The sequence below is a fragment of the Ascaphus truei genome, chromosome 18 (genome assembly GCF_040206685.1).
Source record: "Ascaphus truei isolate aAscTru1 chromosome 18, aAscTru1.hap1, whole genome shotgun sequence".
Classification (NCBI taxonomy): Eukaryota; Metazoa; Chordata; class Amphibia; order Anura; family Ascaphidae; genus Ascaphus; species Ascaphus truei.
In genome coordinates, this window is record NC_134500.1 from 7,751,203 (window position 1) to 7,770,396 (window position 19,194).

The window sequence follows — 19,194 nt, forward strand, 5'->3', positions numbered from 1 at the left end:
CAGTGTAATGCTCCGCACATCACATTGCTCTGCAGTGTAATACTCCGCACATCACATTGCTCTGCAGTGTAATGCTCCGCACGCCACATTGCTCTGCAGTGTAATGCTCCGCGCGCCACATTGCTCTGCAGTGTAATGCTCTGCACATCACATTGCTTTGCAGTGTAATACTCCGCACATCACATTGCTCTGTAGTGTAATGCTCCGCACGCCACATTGCTCTGCAGTGTAATGCTCCGCGCGCCACATTGCTCTGCAGTGTAATGCTCCGCGCGCCACATTGCTCTGCAGTGTAATGCTCCCCACGCCACATTGCTCTGCAGTGTAATGCTCCGCACATCACATTTCTCTGCAGTGTAATGCTCCGCACGCCACATTGCTCTGCAGTGTAATGCTCCGCACGCCACATTGCTCTGCAGTGTAATGCTCCGCACACCACATTGCTCTGCAGTGTAATGCTCCGCGCGCCACATTGCTCTGCAGTGTAATGCTCTGCACGCCACATTGCTCTGCAGTGTAATGCTCCGCACGCCACATTGCTCTGCAGTGTAATGCTTCGCGCGCCACACTGCTCTGCACACCTCCAGCTCGGCACTTTCAGTTCACTGACTCAACCCCAGCTTCACCCACCGGAAACCCTAACTTGTTTCTGCCTTTACAGAGGTCTGTGAGCAGCAGAGAAAAGCGGAATCGTGCAGAGCGGAGGGAGGGAGCTGGGAGCTGGAAGGTTCCTCTTGCTCAGCCTGTCAGGGCCCAGGGTCCAGCCTGGGTGGGTGGGGTGTGCAGGGAAGGGGGTGCATGGAGGGGGACAGCTGGATTTTCTTCCTGTAGAGGAGGCTCAGGGCTGGGACAGCGGATCCTGGGGACTGACCATGGAAGATGTAAGTTACACATTACTCCTGCTCAGATGTCACCTATTGGTCCTCTCGGTGTTTGGGGGCAACACGTTGGGTGTTGGAGGGGGGGGCGTCTTAACCCCTTCACTGTCAGAGAGGCCTGCGTCGCATTGCGAAGCAGCTGCTCCCGGTCACTGCTCCTCCTGGCAGTTACTGTTGCACTTGGTCGCGGTTTATGTTATATTTTTGTTCGTCTGGTATTGTTGTCTCAATGAGTACTTAGGACCAGTGAGTTACCTGTTGATCAGATTTGGCCGCCGGCCAATGAGAACTCCCGGATTAATAGTCCTCCTGGCAGTGCCTCTCACCCCCTCCGAATAGAACACGCAGCGCCCGTGAATGAAGCTTTCCGTGCCCCTTTCTGTGCCCGCTCGGGGACTTGGGTAGAGGCTGACGTGAAGAAATCTAAGCGGATTTTAAAGGCCAACGTTTTTTAACGGGACGAAGAAATGTTTGTGTTTCTCTTTTCTCCCCGCTGCGGCACGCGGGAAACCCTGCGGCACGCGGGAAACCCTGCGGCCCGCGGGAAACCCTGCGGCCCGCGGGAAACCCTGCGGCCCGCGGAAAACCATGCGACCCGCGGGAAACCCTGCGGCCCGCGGAAAACCATGCGACCCGCGGGAAACCCTGCGGCCCGCGGGAAACCCTGCGGCCCGCGGAAAACCCTGCGACCCGCGGGAAACCCTGCGGCACGCGGGAAACCCTGCGGCACGCGGGAAACCCTGCGGTCGGTCTTAATGTTTTGTGGCTCGCCGTCTGATGAAACGGACCGTTATATTTATCTCCGCATAGAGGAGAAACCAAGGAAGAAATGAAGTGTGTCTGTAGCATTTTGCAGGACCTGACACTGTCCGCAGCCCCCCGTGTGTACTATAAAGGTGCCGAGTATGACGATTTCTCCTTATCAGTAAAAAAACAAATGCAAGGAGCAAAGCGTCGAGCTGACTGCAAATATGTCATCAGAGTCTTGTAGCTGCAAAACCAGAGCAAAAAAAACGCCCCTAATCTATCAAAGTAAAGAGGAGATCCTACTGCCGGGAAAAGGAGTGTTTCTGCTGATGGATCTAGTGCTGTATTTTTGCACTGTCTCTGCCATAATTGTGCAGCCAGGAGACTTTAGTACTGTAGATAACTCCCATAGGAGTCTATGTATCAAAACTGGGGTATTTGCATCCTGTATCTACAAGTACGTTGCACCACTTGTGTCCTTTTTGCCCCAGCTTGCACCTTGGGGAGAGTCAGGAGGAGTTGGGGGGAGTTACACAGTGCACAGATTATAATGAGATGTATCACATTCTGCGTCTCTGCCCCAGTTTGCACCTTGGGGAGAGTCAGTAGGAGGAGTTGGGGGGAGTTACATGGTGCACAGATTATAATGAGATGTACCACATTCTGCGTCTCTGTCCCAGCTTGCACCTTGGGGAGAGTCAGTAGGAGGAGTTGGGGGAGTTACATGGTGCACAGATTATAATGAGATGTATCACATTCTGTGTCTCTGTCCCAGCTTGCACCTTGGGGAGAGTCAGTAGGAGGAGTTGGGGGAGTTACATGGTGCACAGATTATAATGAGATGTATCACATTCTGCGTCTCTGCCCCAGCTTGCACCTTGGGGAGAGTCAGTAGGAGGAGTTGGGGGAGTTACATGTTGCACAGATTATAATGAGATGTATCACATTCTGCGTCTCTGCCCCAGCTTGCACCTTGGGGAGAGTCAGTAGGAGGAGTTGGGGGAGGAGTTACATGGTGCACAGATTATAATGAGATGTATCACATTCTGTGTCTCTGTCCCAGCTTGCACCTTGGGGAGAGTCAGTAGGAGGAGTTGTGGGGGAGTTACATGGCGCACAGATTATAATGAGATGCATCACATTCTGCGTCTCTGCCCCAGCTTGCACCTTGGGGAGAGTCAGTAGGAGGAGTTGGGGGAGTTACATGGTGCACAGATTATAATGAGATGTATCACATTCTGCGTCTCTGCCCCAGCTTGCACCTTGGGGAGAGTCAGTAGGAGGAGTTGGGGGGAGTTACATGGGGCACAGATTATAATGAGATGGATCACATTCTGCGTCTCTGCCCCAGCTTGCACCTTGGGGAGAGTCAGGAGGAGTTGGGGGGAGTAACATGGTGCACAGATTATAATGAGATGTATCACATTCTGCGTCTCTGCCCCAGCTTGCCCCTTGGGGGGAGTCAGTAGGAGGAGCTGGGGGGAGTAACATGGTGCACAGATTATAATGAGATGTATCACATTCTGCGTCTCTGCCCCAGCTTGCACCTTGGGGAGGGTCAGTAGGAGGAGTTGGGGGGAGTAACATGGTGCACAGATTATAATGAGATGTATCACGTTCTGCATCTCTCTGCGCCATTCTTTTTGGCCAAAGAAATCCTCCACCATCTGAAGTGGTGTAAATCTAATATTCTGCATCAGATGTCAGAAACTGTCCTGTACATATCCAAAAAACAAAGCAGTGCGTCTAATAACACTTTTCTCTATGTTGTTACAATATTTCCATTCCCTGTGTCTATAGCTCAGAGAAGGGTCGTCCCCCACCCCTCGGGTTTGTCTGTTAGTGTTTTGAAGATGGTTAGGGGGACAAGACAAAGCGAAGACAGATGGGGTTCACGTTAGCATTTTGGGGAAATCCCCAAGGAGGTTCCTTGTAGAAGATGCTTCAGCCGATTTAGAATGTGTCGCTGACATCTCTAGCACTCAAGGGGTTAATAATAAATTTTACTAAAGCCAGTAATAATAGTAACAATGTGTATGTACTCAGCAGGTCAGCCTTTGCTTCGCCTGCTTAAATCTAATCTCGCCCCCTGCTCACAGCTGTGTGTGAAGCTGTTATCGTCCTGCTGCATTACTCAATTTGTGCTTTCAAATAAAAACATGTTCTGTAGCCGATTAACAGTTTCCAGAACTGCCCCGGCACAAGGCACGCATCTCGTTAACCCCTTCATTCCCGGAGAGAGAGAAACCCAGGACCCGGAGATTATTCTGCATTCATGGGGTTAAGGACTGGACTTTAATTCAGTGATTCCAGAATAAACGCGCTGAGTTTTATTCTTGTTATTTATACCTGTTTAGTGCTTCAGATGAGCCGTATTCTGTATTTTCAGAGAAGAACACGCATAGGGGATTCTAATCCACCAAAAGTCATCTGTTTTTTTGTTTTTTTAAACCAACGTTATAGCTGCTTACCTGGGCACACCTACACCAGAGGTTGGACTGGAGTTGGCTACCTCTGGCCTACAGACACCTAGGCATAAACACACAGTTATTTATTCATTTACCAAGTACAAGAAAGTTAGTGCACCTTTGTGAGCAAATCCAACGTTTGGTTACCGTTCAGAGACATAACACAGCACCAAGAATGGAAGTCCTGTTTTATAACTCAGGAATATTAACGCTCAGCTCATTGGTTTCCTAAATAACTAAATATCCCACACACCGTCACACAGCGAGGACATGGGAATGAGGAAACAGGTCCGCTAAAAGTGCCGCAGACTGGTAATAGAAAACAACATTGGGTGGAACATAGTAACCAGAGATGCTAAAATGTATACAATTTTTAATCGTGTGTCAATTAATCACTCCATATAACTGCTCCTTATAGAGCATTCTATTGCTCCATATAACCCCTCCCTATACCTCCTCCTATTACCCCATAAAACTGCTCCCTATAATGCCTCCTATTACCCCATATAACTCCTATTGCCCCATAGAACCTTCTTTAACTCCTCCTATTACTCCAAATAACCGCTCTCTATAACTCCTATAACTTTGGGAGGACAACAGGTGGAAATTGAGTTTGTTCCGGAGAGCAGTGAGCCAGAGAACCCATGCTCATCTGGACTTACAGAACCACCCCCTGCTCATTAGCAGGTCCTGTGATTCAGAACCCTGACAGGGGAGAACAGCAGGTGGTAATCAGCAGTAATGGAGGCAGCATTAACTCTGTAATGCCTGGGAGTGAAATGAAGGTTGTAGAGACTGAAATTGCTGCTCCTATGTAGATCGTTCCTGATAATAGAGTAGCCCAATCAGAAGATGGGGTAAAGCAGAGTAATGGTATTAAAGTAACCCCAGTTCATACAGCACCTCATTCAGCCTAGAGTGGGATATACTTTGTGAGTGCTGTGGACAGAAATGCTCAACCTTTGAAAAGGAGAAATGTGGTAATGTTGATGTATAAAGGCGGAGAGGAGATGAAGCCTGACAGGATTTTTATTGGAAGAAATCTATTAAAAGAATCATTGGGCTTCAGAGCAGATGAAATATATGCCCTTATCCATGTTCCAGGCTCTTATGAGTATGATGTCAGCTTTAAGAGACCTCAAGCTTTGGACTATTTCTGGACAAGATATGAGAGTATTGAAAACACTGAATCATGGAAGTTATTTGTAGCTATTCCTGTGTCTTATCTGGAAATAAAGTATGTAAAAATTATCTTCAGACACGAATCAGTCCCAATATCAGATATTTTGATATGGCTTGGCAGACAATGTGAGGTGCTGGCTCCACCTACAAGAATCATGGATGAAGAAGACATCTGGATAGGAGGCTGGAAAGTGCAAGTCAGACTTTGGCAACTTGGCAATGTTACAAAACATCTGCCCAACTGTATCTTCATTGGAAGGGAAAAAGGAAACTGTTTTGACTATGGTCAGCCAACCTTACATAGATGTAGTTCAGCCAGACACTAAAGCAATTCTTGTGATGTTCTAAAATGCAACTTGTGCCAGTCCTTGGGCCACAAAAGGGCAAGTTGTACAAAGATTAAATGTAATTCATGCGAAAAATTTGGACATTCCTATACGAATTGCGTAGAAGCATGGCATAATATTTCAAAAGTATGAGAGCAGGAAGTCAACTTTGAAGACAATGAAGCACTTTATGACCGAGCACTGAAAGTTGCAGACAGAATATGTCCTGATCCGCCTGCAGGGTTTGTCCGGTTCTGCCTAGGGATGGAGTTCATCCTGATCCTCCTGGGGACGGAGCTTGTCTTGATCCGCCTGTGGATGGAGTTTGCCCAGATCCACTTACAGAAGAAACAATTATTGATAGTGTAAACATGGCCCAGGGAATATCAGAAGACCCCTTAGAGGGAACCTCCTCAAATTTACTTCCAGCAGGGGAACGATCTGGGGAAATATATGATCCTTCTATGACAGTAATACAAGTGGGGAAAAAAGGAAGAAGGGCACGGTAAAAAGACTTGGAGGGACTCTTTGGCCTCCTAGAGGTCCTCCTGGCAAAGTTCCGCAGGTGCTTGTAAAGAATCGTTTTACTGTTCTTAGGAAGGATTGGGGTTCAAGAGCTGAAGACCCTGATGAAGTAGAGGAACTTTCCTTATCCGAAGAGGAGCATAATATGGACGTTTCCATAGTGACAGAATCGGACATGATCCCACCTTCAGTGGCCATTAGGAGGTTTGGGTCATTGGGGGAAAAAGAAGTAATATTGCTTTTTTGTGTGGCAAAAAAATGCTTGTTTCTACAAGTAGCAAGGACTGTCAGTTAAGGCTATTATTTGGTTTCAATTAAAAATGTGAATAAAGGAAATGTGAAATTGCTTTTTAGAGGAGAAAGGTTGGAACAAATGCTGGGCTAATGTTTGTATAATGTAAGTTTGTACATAATGTGCAGTTTTCATTTGTAAATTGTTCTATGAAATGGAATGCTGGAAAAAAAATTAAATAAAAAAAGAGTTCCTCCTATTGCCCCATATAACCACTCCTATTACCCCATATAACGCTCCCTATAACTCCTCCTATTACACCATATAACCACTCCCTATAACTCCTCCTATTACTATATATAACCCCTCCCTATAACTCCTCCTATTACCAATATAACCCCTTCCTATAACTCCTCCTATTACCCCATATAACCGCTCCCTATAACTCCTCCTATTACACCATATAACCGCTCCCTATAACTCCTCCTATTACCCAATATAACCCCTCCCTATAACGCCTCCCATTACCCCATATAACCGCTCCCTATAACGCCTCCCATTACCCCATATAACCGCTCCCTATAACTCCTCCCATTACCCCATATAACCGCTGCCTATAACTCCTGCTGGTCGCTGTTTTTGGTCGCATTATCTTCTCTCTAACTTCCTCCGCCTCATTTCCTCTTTCTCCTTTCTTTTTTACCCGCTCTCGTTTCCCCATCGCGTTCCCCTGTCCGTACAAACATGGCCGCTCTCACCTTTCCACATAAACATCCAGCAACAAACAGGAACCCGCTGTGTCATTGTATCACTCACTGAGGGTGCAGCTGCACCCCTGACCTTGGCCTATTTCAGGGGATGGCGTAGGAGGGGGGATTCCAATGTCTAACCATATTGTTATGGCAAAGCAAAGGAAATTGTGTAGCTGCCGAAAAGCAGCTCCAGGCTGCAAAATGAGGCTGAGAAGGGGATGTGGTTGCCATCCGGTAACAAAGGGGTTACTGCATTGTGACAGTCACTTGTAGAAGGGTCTCGCAGAGTATTGCTCTGCTGCACCCGTAATGCTGTTACCACAGCACCGGGCGGCAGGAAGTCTTCCCCTGTTATGGTATTTCAGTGTAAATAAGAGAAATGAAAGGCGCTATTTATGGGCATCCCCAGATTGTTTCTTTGTATCAGTTCTCCACAGGAAAGATGATTCAGCGGAGGTTAATTACTAAAGCTGCCTGGCTGCAAAACCAGTGCAGAAAAACAGCACCAGATTATCAGCAGGATTCTTTTCCTTTGATAAATATGGTGGACTTTTTGCACTGATTTTGCAGCCGGCGGGACACGTTAGGGCAGTGTTTTTTAACCTTTTTTTGTTAAGGAACCCCATAATTATATTGTGAAATTCTGAGGAGCCCCAACCCTCTCTAATAGCGCGTCTGAGATCAGATGCATTGTGAGGAACCCCAACCCTCTCTAATAGCGCGTCTGAGATCAGATGCATTGTAAGGAACCCCAACCCTCTCCAATAGCGCGTCTGAGATCAGATGCATTGTAAGGAAACCCAACCCTCTCTAATAGCGGATCTGAGATCAGATGCATTGTGAGGAACCCCGACCCTCTCTAATAGCGCGTCTGAGATCAGATGCATTGTAAGGAACCCCGACCCTCTCTAATAGCGCGTTTGAGATCAGATGCATTGTAAGGAACCCCAACCCTCTCTAAAAGCGCGTCTGAGATCAGATGCATTGTAAGGAACCCCGACCCTCTCTAACAGCGTGTCTGAGATAAGATGCATTGTAAGGAACCCCAACCCTCTCTAATAGCGCGTCTGAGATCAGATGCATTGTAAGGAACCCCAACCCTCTCTAATAGCGCGTCTGAGATCAGATGCATTGTAAGGAACCCCAACCCTCTCTAATAGCGCGTCCGAGATCAGATGCATTGTAAGGAACCCCAACCCTCTCTAATAGCGCGTCTGAGATCAGATGCATTGTAAACTGTTCTGTAATTGGTACTATTTTCAAGTGACCTGAAAATTGCTGGGACCCCTTTAGGGGTGCCCGGGGAACCCACGTGTGCCTGGTTGATAAACACTGCGTTAGTAAATAACCTGTTTTATTTTGCATGCCCCCACATAATGTGCAGCTGTGTCCGTCACTGTAGCAGTGTGTGACCATGTGATATTGCAACAAAGTAACACAACGGCCGCACTGCTGATACAGCTGCGTAGTTACATTTGACAAGCTTTTCTTTCTCTGCTTCTAATATCTCTGTGTACTGTTTGCCTCAGGGTGTGACGGGGAGCGACACCCCTCCGAAATCCCAAGCAGCCCACAAGGCCGGCTGGCTGAAGAAGAGCAGCGGAGGCCTGCTGGGACTATGGAAAGATCGCTACATTCTGCTACGTAAAGCCCAGCTGCTGGTGTGCGAGAGCGAGGTGAGGGGCCGTGGCGTGTGTGCGGAGGAGCCACCGTGTGCGCAGAGGGGCCGTGGCGTGTGCGGAGAGGAGCCATGGCATGTGCACAGAGGGGCCACGGCGTGTGCACAGATGGGCCATGGCGTGTGTGGAGGGGCCCGCGCTGTGTGCGGAGGGGCCGCGTCATGTGTGCGGAGGGGCCATGGCGTGTGTGCAGAGAGGCTGCACCATGTGTGCAGATGGCCCATGGCGTGTGCGCAGAGGGGCCGCACCGTGTGCACAGAGGGGCCATGGTATGTGCGCAGAGGGACCATGGCGTGTGCGCAGAGGGGCTGCGCTGTGCGCGGAGGGACCATGGTGTGTGTGCGGAGGGGCCATGGCGTGTGCAGAGGGGCCGCGCTGTGTGCGGAGGGGCCATGGCGTGTGCACAGATGGGCCATGGCGTGTGCAGAGGGGCCGCGCTGTGTGCACTGAAAGCTGCTACTAACCCGATTAGGGAAGAGACGGTGAGTCACCGCCGTGTTCTGCCGATACAATTAGGACCCATATCCCAGAGAGTGCATCAAACAAACCTGTGCGCAGATATCCAGAATATCTAGAAGTGCGATACCAAAAGCCCACAGAACCTTCAGGTTAATCATTCCCACGGGTAGAAGTACGTCCTCTAAATTAAAGTAGCTTAAATCAGTATAAGGCTAGGTCGGCGCAGTATAAGGCTAGGTGGCCACGGCGTGGCGTGCGACACACCCCAGGTACAGGCCCCAGTAGATGTGTATGCGAGCGCTCACACATCACGATGGCGCGTCCGCTGGCAGGGAAGACAAGAATTTTGTCTTTCCGCGACGTGATCACGTGGTCGGCGGGCAGCCAATGGAAGGGCAGATATGCCCCGTCATGGCCGCACCCTCCCCCTCCCCCTCCCCCCCTGCACTTCCCATTGCTCCCCTACAGGCCGCCGATCGCAGCGTTTACCAGTGTTCGCACCGCCAGGCGCGCGTACAGCAGTAAACATGGAGGCCGTAACTTTCCAATGTGCATCATTGTGAAGACATGAGACCGGTCTCGTCCACGTGGGAAGAACCTGATGGAGATGCAGTCTCTCTATTCCTCAACATCTGATGCTATACATGTCATGAGAAATAGACACAGTCCGCATAACTGGACCGAATGACTTTCATTGAGAAAGAGACTGTAGAGGTACTGACGGGATTCGGGATCCCAGATCCTCCCCCCCGCCCCCATCCTACAAAACCTGGATTTGGGACATTAGCCGAGTGCCCGGCACCTGTCAGTCCAGTAAGACCACGGCAGCTGTTTGGCAGCGATATACCGGGCTCCTATACACCCTCCCCGTGGGAGCACATGTGCAGGGGGGGGTGGCCAGCTCCAGTCCTCAAGAGCTACCAACAGGTCTGTTTTTCAGGATATCCCTGCTTCAGCACAAGTGGCTCAACCAGGGGTTCTGTCTTTGATTGAGCCACCTGTGCTGAAGCAGGGATTTCCTTCAACCCTGACCTGTTGGTGGCCGTTGATGACGGGAGTTGAGCACCCCTGCTCTATGGGAATAACGGTCAGAAGGATGAGTAATAAATGTTTGTTCTGTGTGCAGGATGAACAGAAATGTATTGAGACGCTGGAGCTGAGCAGCTACGAGCGGTGCCAGGATCAGAGAGCTTTTTTAAAGCGCAAAAGACACTTCACTTTGATCCCCTCCCCGGGCGCCAAGGTAAAAATCATTTAAGTGACTGAAAATATGTTTCTACTCATTTATATTTTCCACGTTGTTGGCTCCGCAGGCTCTGGATACACTTACCGGTGTTTCCGCTCCCTTTAGGGAAATTAAAATGGCCGCCCCCATCTCATGGGTGAGTCCCGCAGGCTAACAGGAAGCCACAACGTTACCAGGGGTGGCATTGCGGCTTCCTGCGGCAGCCATCTTTAAATGTCTAGGAAAAACACTGGCAACTAAATTGATGAGAATCTTAACACTGGGAGAAGGGCCTGGAGCTAAAAACAACAGATTCTGTAAAAGAAAAAGTCACGTGGTTCTGAGGCAAAACATAAATACATGTGGCAATGGGGGGGTGACCTTGACGAGTCCTTGGATATACAGACCTGGCAAGAGATATAAATACAATTATACAGGAAAATGGGTACAAACTATTCTAAATCAGTGGAACTACGACCCCACAAAAACCACATCACATCTATAAACATAGCTGTGTTTCCGTGGTTTCTGACACGTAGACTCACTCATTCCCAGCTGGCGGAAGGGTCCTGACGCTGGGAATCTCTGGAGGTCGGCGCGTATATTCACACATCAACAAAACGCTTGTTGTTACCTTAAAAACTGATCCATGGGTCAGCTCAGGGGAGGGGGACAACGCCAGGCCTCCAGGGCCACCAACAGGTCAGGTTTTCAGGAAATCCCTGCTTCAGCACAGGTGGCTCAGTCAAAGACTGAAGCTGGGATATCTGGAAAACCTGACCTGTTGGTGGCCCTGGAGGCCTGGAGTTAGCCTCTCCTTAACGGACAAATCTCAAACATCTAGAGCTCATGACCCATATTTGAATGGGTGTTGGTATTAAAGCCGCCTGCAAACTGGAAGTCCCTAGTTAGCAAATTGTCAACAGTGGGATGACGGCAGATTGTGCCAAATGAAAAGAGGATATCTGTGCTTAATGATTCTCGAAGCAAAGTTACTGCAATATGGGACCCTGGGAACAGTCAAGAAACAAAAAAATGCCATGATGTCACGGAGCTGGTTCGCCCTCATTGGGTGAGCCGCTCACGTGACGCGCCAGCGAGCAGCATACTCAAATTTGCTTGCCTCTGCAAGCAGCTAAGCGTTGTGCATGCGCAGGTGCTCGCTCATGCTGGCCACACACATTGCAGCATTGTGTTTCACCGCGGCCAGCGTGAGCGCCCGCTCAGTGTCCCCCTGGACGAGGCCTGAGTGCTTGGCCGAGAGGTCTATGTCTTCATCAGCTTCTAAGCAGCAGTTCAAGCTGCAAAAAAAATTCCCTTTAATATGTTCATCAATACAATCCACACAATGATAAGTGATAAGCTAAGTTGTCGATCGATCGGTGAAGATTCGGCTCGGGGGTTCACTAAATGGCTGTCAGTGCAGCAGAAGAGGACCAAAGATGCAAAGTTCTGTGGGGAAAATCATGTGACCTGTCAGTCACTAGATACAATTGGTGCACTGCTAGAGAGGGCAGGGCTCAAAGAGGGGTGAGCCAGAGCCTGTTTCAGAAGAGGAAGGGGATGTGACTTTGTAAATGGTTGCTATAGAAACAAAAGGCTTGTTACATTAAAACATTCAAAATGTCATTCAGAATGTTTTTTTTTTAAAGGAAATGCTACAAGTATTTTCTCATAGTTCAGAACTGATTTATTAAAAAGAAACGCACACAGGATATTGCTGGGTCTACAGCTTTAAGGTGCTCAGTTGTACATCTTGTTGCTGTCAATGTTGATACTGATGGAGGTTCTGCTGACCCGCTCAGAGGACTTCATCCCCACGCCGCAATAAACAGGATGCAAAGTGGGATACTAAGAATATCCCAAAGTATCCCGCGCTGCTATCTCATCCTATTTTAGAGTATGTTTTCTGTCGTGTTTTTCCTTTTCATTTATCAGGAAACATTGTTCCCCCTTAAAATGGCATAATTTAAAAAAATGAATATATATGTATGGTAGATAAAAAAAGGGGTAGTGTGTGGTGCACAGATAACAGAATGGAAACTGATATAAGAAGATATCAGCTAAAAGGTCATTGTGTGTATGTATGTATGTATGTCTTTATTTATATAGCATCATTAGTGTACATAGCGCTTCACAGTAGTAATATACGTGACAATCATATAAATAACAAGTAATACAAATAACAGATCATGGGAATAAGCGCTTCTGACATAAAAGTAACATTTAGGAAAAGGAGTCCCTGCTCCGAAGAGCTTAAAATCTAATTGGTAGGTAGGGAGAACGTACAGAGACAGTAGGAGGGAGTTCTGGTAAGTGCGTCTGCAGGGGCCAAGGTTTATGTATCATGTGTATAGTATTAGCTGCAGAGACACTCATATGCTTCGTTAAGCAAGTGTGTTTTAAGACGGGTCTTAAAGGTGGATAGAGAGGGTGCTAATCGGATATTGAGGGGAATGGCATTCCAGAGGTGTGGGGCAGTCAGTGAGAAAGGTTTAAGGCGGGAGAGGGCTTTAGATACAAAGGGGGTAGAGAGAAGACATCCTTGAGCAGAACGCAAGAGTCAGCATGGTGCATAACAAGAAATTAGGGCTGAGATGTAAGGAGGAGCAGAAGAGTGTAAAGCTTCAAAAGTGAGGAGGAGAATTGAATGTATGATACATGATTTGATAGGAAGCCAGGAGAGGGATTTCAGCAGGGGAGACGCTGAGACAGATTTAGGAAAGAGTAGAGTGATTCTGGCAGCAGTGTTTAGGATAGATTGTAGGGGAGACAGGTGAGAGGCAGGAAGGCCGGACAGCAGTAGGTTACAGTAATCAAGGCGGGAGAGAATGAGGACCTGAGTCAGAGTTTTAGCAGTCAAGCAACAGAGGAAAGGGCGTATCTTTGTAATATTGCGGAGGAAAAAGCGGCAGGTTTTAGATACGTTTTGAATGTGAGAGGAGAATGTGAGAGAGGAGTCGAGTGTGACCCCTAGGCAGCGTGCTTGGGCTACTGGGTGTATTGTGAAAAAAAGTGGTTATTTGGCGCTCCAATACAGAGTGTAAAAACAGTGATAAATTATATTGAATTTAATTATATAATCGCTAAGAGGTATATACAGTGCACTAATATAACTTAAATAGTGATAGTGCAAATGTGTAAATAATGTAAAATTTAGTGAATAAGGTGAAAAAGTCGCAGTTCAACCCTGTATAGAGAAGGTCCAATTTCTCTTCTAATCCTATTATTGTAGTATTTCTTTGTTTTTTATATATGGTGGAACCTGCGCTCCCCAAAGCTACTGGGTGTAACTGAACTTTCAACAATAATGTGGAAGGAGGTAGTAGGGCCAGGTTTGGGAGGAAGTATGAGGAGCTCTGTTTTAGCCATGTTGAGTTTAAGGCGTCGGAGGGACATCCAGGATGATATAGCAGAGAGACATTCAGAAACTTTGGTCTGTACAGGAGGTGTAAGGTCGGGGGTCGAAAAGTAAATTTTTGTGTCGTCAGCATAGAGGTGATATTTGAACCCAAGAGATGTGATTAGGTCACCTAGAGAAAGTGTATACAGAGAAAAGAGAAGAGGTCCCAGGACAGAGCCCAGGGGTACCCCCACAGAGAGACCGATGGAGGAGGAGGTGTTGGCAGAAGAGACACTGAAAGTACGATGGGAGAGGTAGGAGGAGATCCAGGATAGAGCTTCAAGGAGTTTAGAGGCAAAAGGCAGGAGGGACACAGGCCGATTAGCAATTAATGCCCCAAATGTGAAAAAACAGGGAACATTAAAACACCCTCATACATAGATACACAGCAATACACGCAGCATGAAGATAGAAATATCCAAACAATCAAGTACAATAACCAATTGTAAACAGTCCTTATGTTTGTTATAAATACCAGCCATTGTAGTGGGAGAAAAAACACCTTTAATCCTAGATTCCAACTGATTTCTGCCTCCAGATTGTCACCTGTGTATTGTTGTGTGTTTTTTGTAATCATTAAAACTTTCTAGTACAGTCTGCACTAATGGTTTCTTCTGTTTTGTGCTTCCCTCACAGACTTATGTATATGTATATATGTATATGTGTATATACAGTATGTATGCATGAATATATATACTGTGTGTGTGTCTATATATATAGACACACATACACATAGTGTATATATATGTACTGTGTGTATATATATATATATATATATATATATATATATATAGATATACACTATGTATGTGTGTGTATGTATGTGTATATATATATATATATATATATATATATATATATATATATATATATATATATGTATGTGTATATATATATATATATTTATATACAGGCAGTCCTCGGTTAACCGACACAATGCGTTACTCAAAATGGCGTTGTAAAGCGAAACGTTGTAAAGCGAAACACATTTTCCCATAGGAACACTGTTTAAATGAAAGGTTCCGTTCCTGAAGGCATTTTTAACACTAAAATACACCAAATATTTTATGGAGGCAATAAGATATGCAGCACACACATAAATTATATAGTGTATATACTGTATTATATATATAATATAACATAATAAACAATATATTATATAGTATAATATATAATTATATAGTATAATATTATATATCTACGCTCTTACGACGCTTTGCAACGTTGTTTATGTGAATGTGTATATATATACACACATACACAACGTTGCAAAGCGTCGTAAGAGCGTTGGATAAGCCATTTTGGCGTTGTAAAAATGAATATAGGTATGCATTGCATAGCGTTGGATAAGCCATTCGTTGTAAAGCGAAGCGTTGTAAAACGAGGACTGCCTGTATGGTATTTTTAAAATAAGCAGGATTGCTGTCCTGTCCGGAGTCTGTCCTGAGAGTGGGTATATTACAAGCGCACAGCGGCCTGAGGATTAACATGGCGTCCGCGCTAATCACCGGTTTTCTTTTGCATTTGCTAACATTATATGAGTTAGATGTGGCGCCGGCTTGAAATGTTGTAGCCAAAGGATTTAACTAACTGGCCCATACTTATGAGAAGACAAAAAATTGCATTGAACTAAATAATTTGCCCTTTTGTAGGCAGCATCGGGGCGTCTTTGTCTATTATATGAGTTAATCTCAGGCTTCTTGGGGGGGGGGGGGAGGCGGGGATTGCTGCTTTAACACAATGGCCTTTGACGTGGCCAAGCCACGTTCAGGAACCAGTCCTCGCTCCGTGTCACAGGCCGTTCTCCCAGACACCCAGGCTCTAGATTGCAAGCTCTTGGGTTTAAGGATTTGTAGTGTTTATATTCTCCTACAAGACGGACAGAGAAGCCTCCTCCCCCTATTAAAAAAAAAGTGCAGTTTGTTTATTTCCCCCGTCCGTACATATTAAGCATTTTCCCCAGCATTTCTGGGGTTAATAATTCTGCAAGGCGGCGCGGGTCCTTGTGCAAAGTGTTACTCAGAGCCACTTCCGAGCATGGGACAGCGAGTTAGAAAAGCTTCCGTGCGCAGCATCCGCCCCCTGAGTCCGTCTGTGCAAGCGTTATAACCCGGCCCCCTCTGCAGAAGTAACCCCTTCACTGCCAGAGGGGCCCACGCCACACATTGACCAGGTGGCGTAAACCCAGGGGCGGGGCAACGTCAGTCCTCAAGGGCCACCAACCGGTCAGGTTTTCAGGATATCCCTGCTTCAGCACAAGTGGCTGTCTTTGACTCAGTCTGCGTCAGCACAGTTTGCTGAAGCAGGGATATCCTTAAAGCCTGACCTGTTGGTGGCTCTTGGGGGACTGGAGTTCCGTACCCCTGGCTTAACCCCTGCGCTGCTGGTGTGGGAGTGGTAGTTTTTGAAGGCACGGTTTGGGGAGATTTCCTAGCAACGCCTCTTACTGCGGTGACAAAGACCACAGGAAATGAGGAAATGGTGGCAGACAGCAGGGAGGTGTTCCGTGAAAAGCTTCGGAAACCCTATAGATTTGAAAGAGCGGTTTCCGATCGCCTGCTTCTGGGCTGATTAAGCTCTGAATGGTTTAAAAGTCACAGAGAGTCGGGTTAACGAGGCAATCCAACGGCACTTTAAAAACAACAACAACACTTTATTTATTGAAAACTAATTAGCTAAGCTGCCGATTGATTGATTAGCTCTCCCGTAACCGATCAGCAAAGATCCTGTTCCCCAGCGTACACTAAATGGCTGCCTTTCAGTTTCAATCAATCCTCCAGCCAGTGTAAGGCCGCGCTTATAGTCGCGGAGTTGCTGCGTGCACGCGCGTCAAGCACACACGTCAGTCATTGGCTATAGCAGTTAGACAAGGCACCTGCGGGCGAGGAGGCGCGCTGACGCGGCAGCGTTTTGAGGAGACACAATTTTTTGTCTTCTCAGGCGGCTGCCGCGTGACATCAGCGTCACGTGAGCTGGTTCAGCCAATGAGGGCGAACCAGCTTCGTGACGCCCCTGCCACGCCCGGCTACGCCGTCAGCACTATGAGCAGGGATCGCTTGTGCTGCAGCCGCGCGACACGGTAGAAGCTCGCACTCTCGCTAGCAAGCGGAGTGTGTAATCCGTGCCTAACTCAGCAGCTACAATGTATCCTTATATTATTAAGGTAACATTATCTATTGTTACAGTTTGCAGCTCAAACTGCTGGGAATATTGGCAACAAATGATCACAAACAGGAAAGTGTTACAAAGATCTTGCACTGCTGGGGAGGTGGGCTAAAGCCTGCTGTAGAAATGAAAGAATGCTAAGTACAGGCAGTCCTCGGTTATTCGACACAATGCGTTACTCAAAATGGCGTTGGATAGCGAAACGTCTTAAAGCGAAACACGTTTTCCCAAAGGAACACTGTTTAAATGAACGGTTCCGTTTCTGAAGGCATTTTTAACACTAAAATACACCAAATATTTTACGCAGGCAATAAGATATGCAGCACACACATAAATTATATAGTCTATACTGTATACTGTAATATATATATATATTATAATATATTATATAGTATAATATAATATTATATAATATATATATTATATACATAAACAACGTTGCAAAGCGTTGTAAGAGCGTTGGATAAGCCGTTTTGGCGTTGTATAAATGAACATAGGTATGCATTGCATAGCGTTGGATGAACCATTCGTTGTAAAACGAGGACTGCCTGTATATGAAAACACATTAAAAATGACATTAAAAGTTGAATTTAAAAAAATGTAGTAAGTATTATCTAATACTACAGAACTTATTTATTTCAAATACACACATGCTTTTATTGCTCCTTTAAAGGGGCACTTCCACCTTGTAAAAAAACAGCACATTTAACAACTTAGTGTAAAGTAACTACCTGACTTGTGTGTATCTTGTGTTAATACATATCACTGTTTGCATTCAAGCAGATCTACTTACCTGTTTCACGAATCATGGCTGCATACGAAGGCTGGGTCCATAGAGGGGGAAGCCGCGCTGAGCCGCGCTGAGCCGTGCGGACGCTCCGCGATGAGCCCCTGCATCCTCAATGAGGATGTCTTGAGAGGGGGCTCCCGCGAGCGTCCGCAGGCGTGCTGAGGCGCAGGGATTTTCAGCCGACAGCCGAAACTGTTTCTCAGCGGGCTGTCGGCTGAAAACACCCAATCAGCGCGAAGCAGCGTCATGACGTCGACGCCGTCGCTTCGTGGGCTATCGGCCCAGCGACGTCACTGCCCCGCCTCCCGATTGCGTGCGCTGGCTCGCCTGCCAGTCCGTGGAATCGCTCCTGACAGAGCAGGCGAGCCTCAGCGTCAGCGCGGAGGAGCGCGGCTTCCCCCTCTATGCATTCAGCCTTACTTTGCAAACAACTGTAGCTCCTCGTGTTGGGTATTTAAGGTGACATGTTTGTGGGCAGGAAGCAGTACGGCACTGCCACAGTTTCTTTGTTATCATGTAATAAATCCCCTCGGGGTAGCTTCAAGGGTTAAATATTGTAAGTACAACACAGTTTTTCTTAATGGTCATATTGGGGCGAAGGAAGGTGACCTTTGTTTTGACCTTGGTGTTTGGATAAGTCCATTACCCAGGCCCCTCGGCTGCTCCCTGTGAGCTGATCCCTTCCGTTTGGTCTCCTAGGTGCAAGATGTTAAATTTCTGGCCAAGAATGCAGAAGAGAGGGACGCGTGGATCCAGGCGCTTAACGAGGGGATCAACAGAGGCAAAAACCAAATCTTTGATGAGGTAACATAGCCGCAGCTCCAGCAGCAACAAATAACGGATACAATAGTAACAGAGGAGGGAGAGGGAGTAGGGGGTATGGATCCGTAGGACCCTGAGAGGTGGGAAAGCTTGTAACAGATCAACTACTTGTTGGTCCAATAAAAGGCATCATACCCGCTGCTCCCTCTCCCTCCTGTGTTACTACGTGGAAGAAAGGACCAGCATGGCCCCGACACCATTTCCCTGTGTCACATTCATGTTGTAATATCATTGTGTTATCATTTATGGTGTCATTATATGTTTTGTAATGACTATATATATAGTGTCATGTGACATGGCCCAACGTTTACCAAATTAACATTACCAAATGAACAAATTGCAGTTAGAACTAGATTTGGAGAAGTTATCAGTTAAAACATTGTTATACTAATGTATGGAATCTCTGTAAACCAGTATCGCAGACCTGAGGAAGAGCGGCGAACTCTCAAAAGCTTGTCTTATAATATCAATGGTGGAGCTGTGAAGGGGGGGGGGTGTGAAGGGGGGGACGGAGATGTGAAGGGGGGGGTACTCCAGCTGT

At 46.9% G+C, this 19,194-nt stretch overlaps 1 protein-coding gene across 2 annotated transcripts in view; it reads left to right on the plus strand.

Annotated features, from left to right (window-relative positions):
• Positions 1-732: 732 nt before the first annotated feature.
• PLEKHO2 (pleckstrin homology domain containing O2) overlaps positions 733-19,194 on the plus strand; it is a 23,036-nt gene continuing 4,574 nt past the window's right edge. Inside the window, exons 1-4 of one of the 2 annotated variants that reach the window (XM_075575299.1) lie at positions 733-881; positions 8,640-8,786; positions 10,375-10,491; positions 18,531-18,635. In XM_075575299.1, coding sequence (XP_075431414.1) covers positions 873-881; positions 8,640-8,786; positions 10,375-10,491; positions 18,531-18,635 — 378 coding nt within the window. In that variant the 5' untranslated portion in view covers positions 733-872. The remainder of the gene's footprint in view (positions 882-8,639; positions 8,787-10,374; positions 10,492-18,530; positions 18,636-19,194) is intronic. The other variant, XM_075575300.1, reaches the window with a different exon arrangement.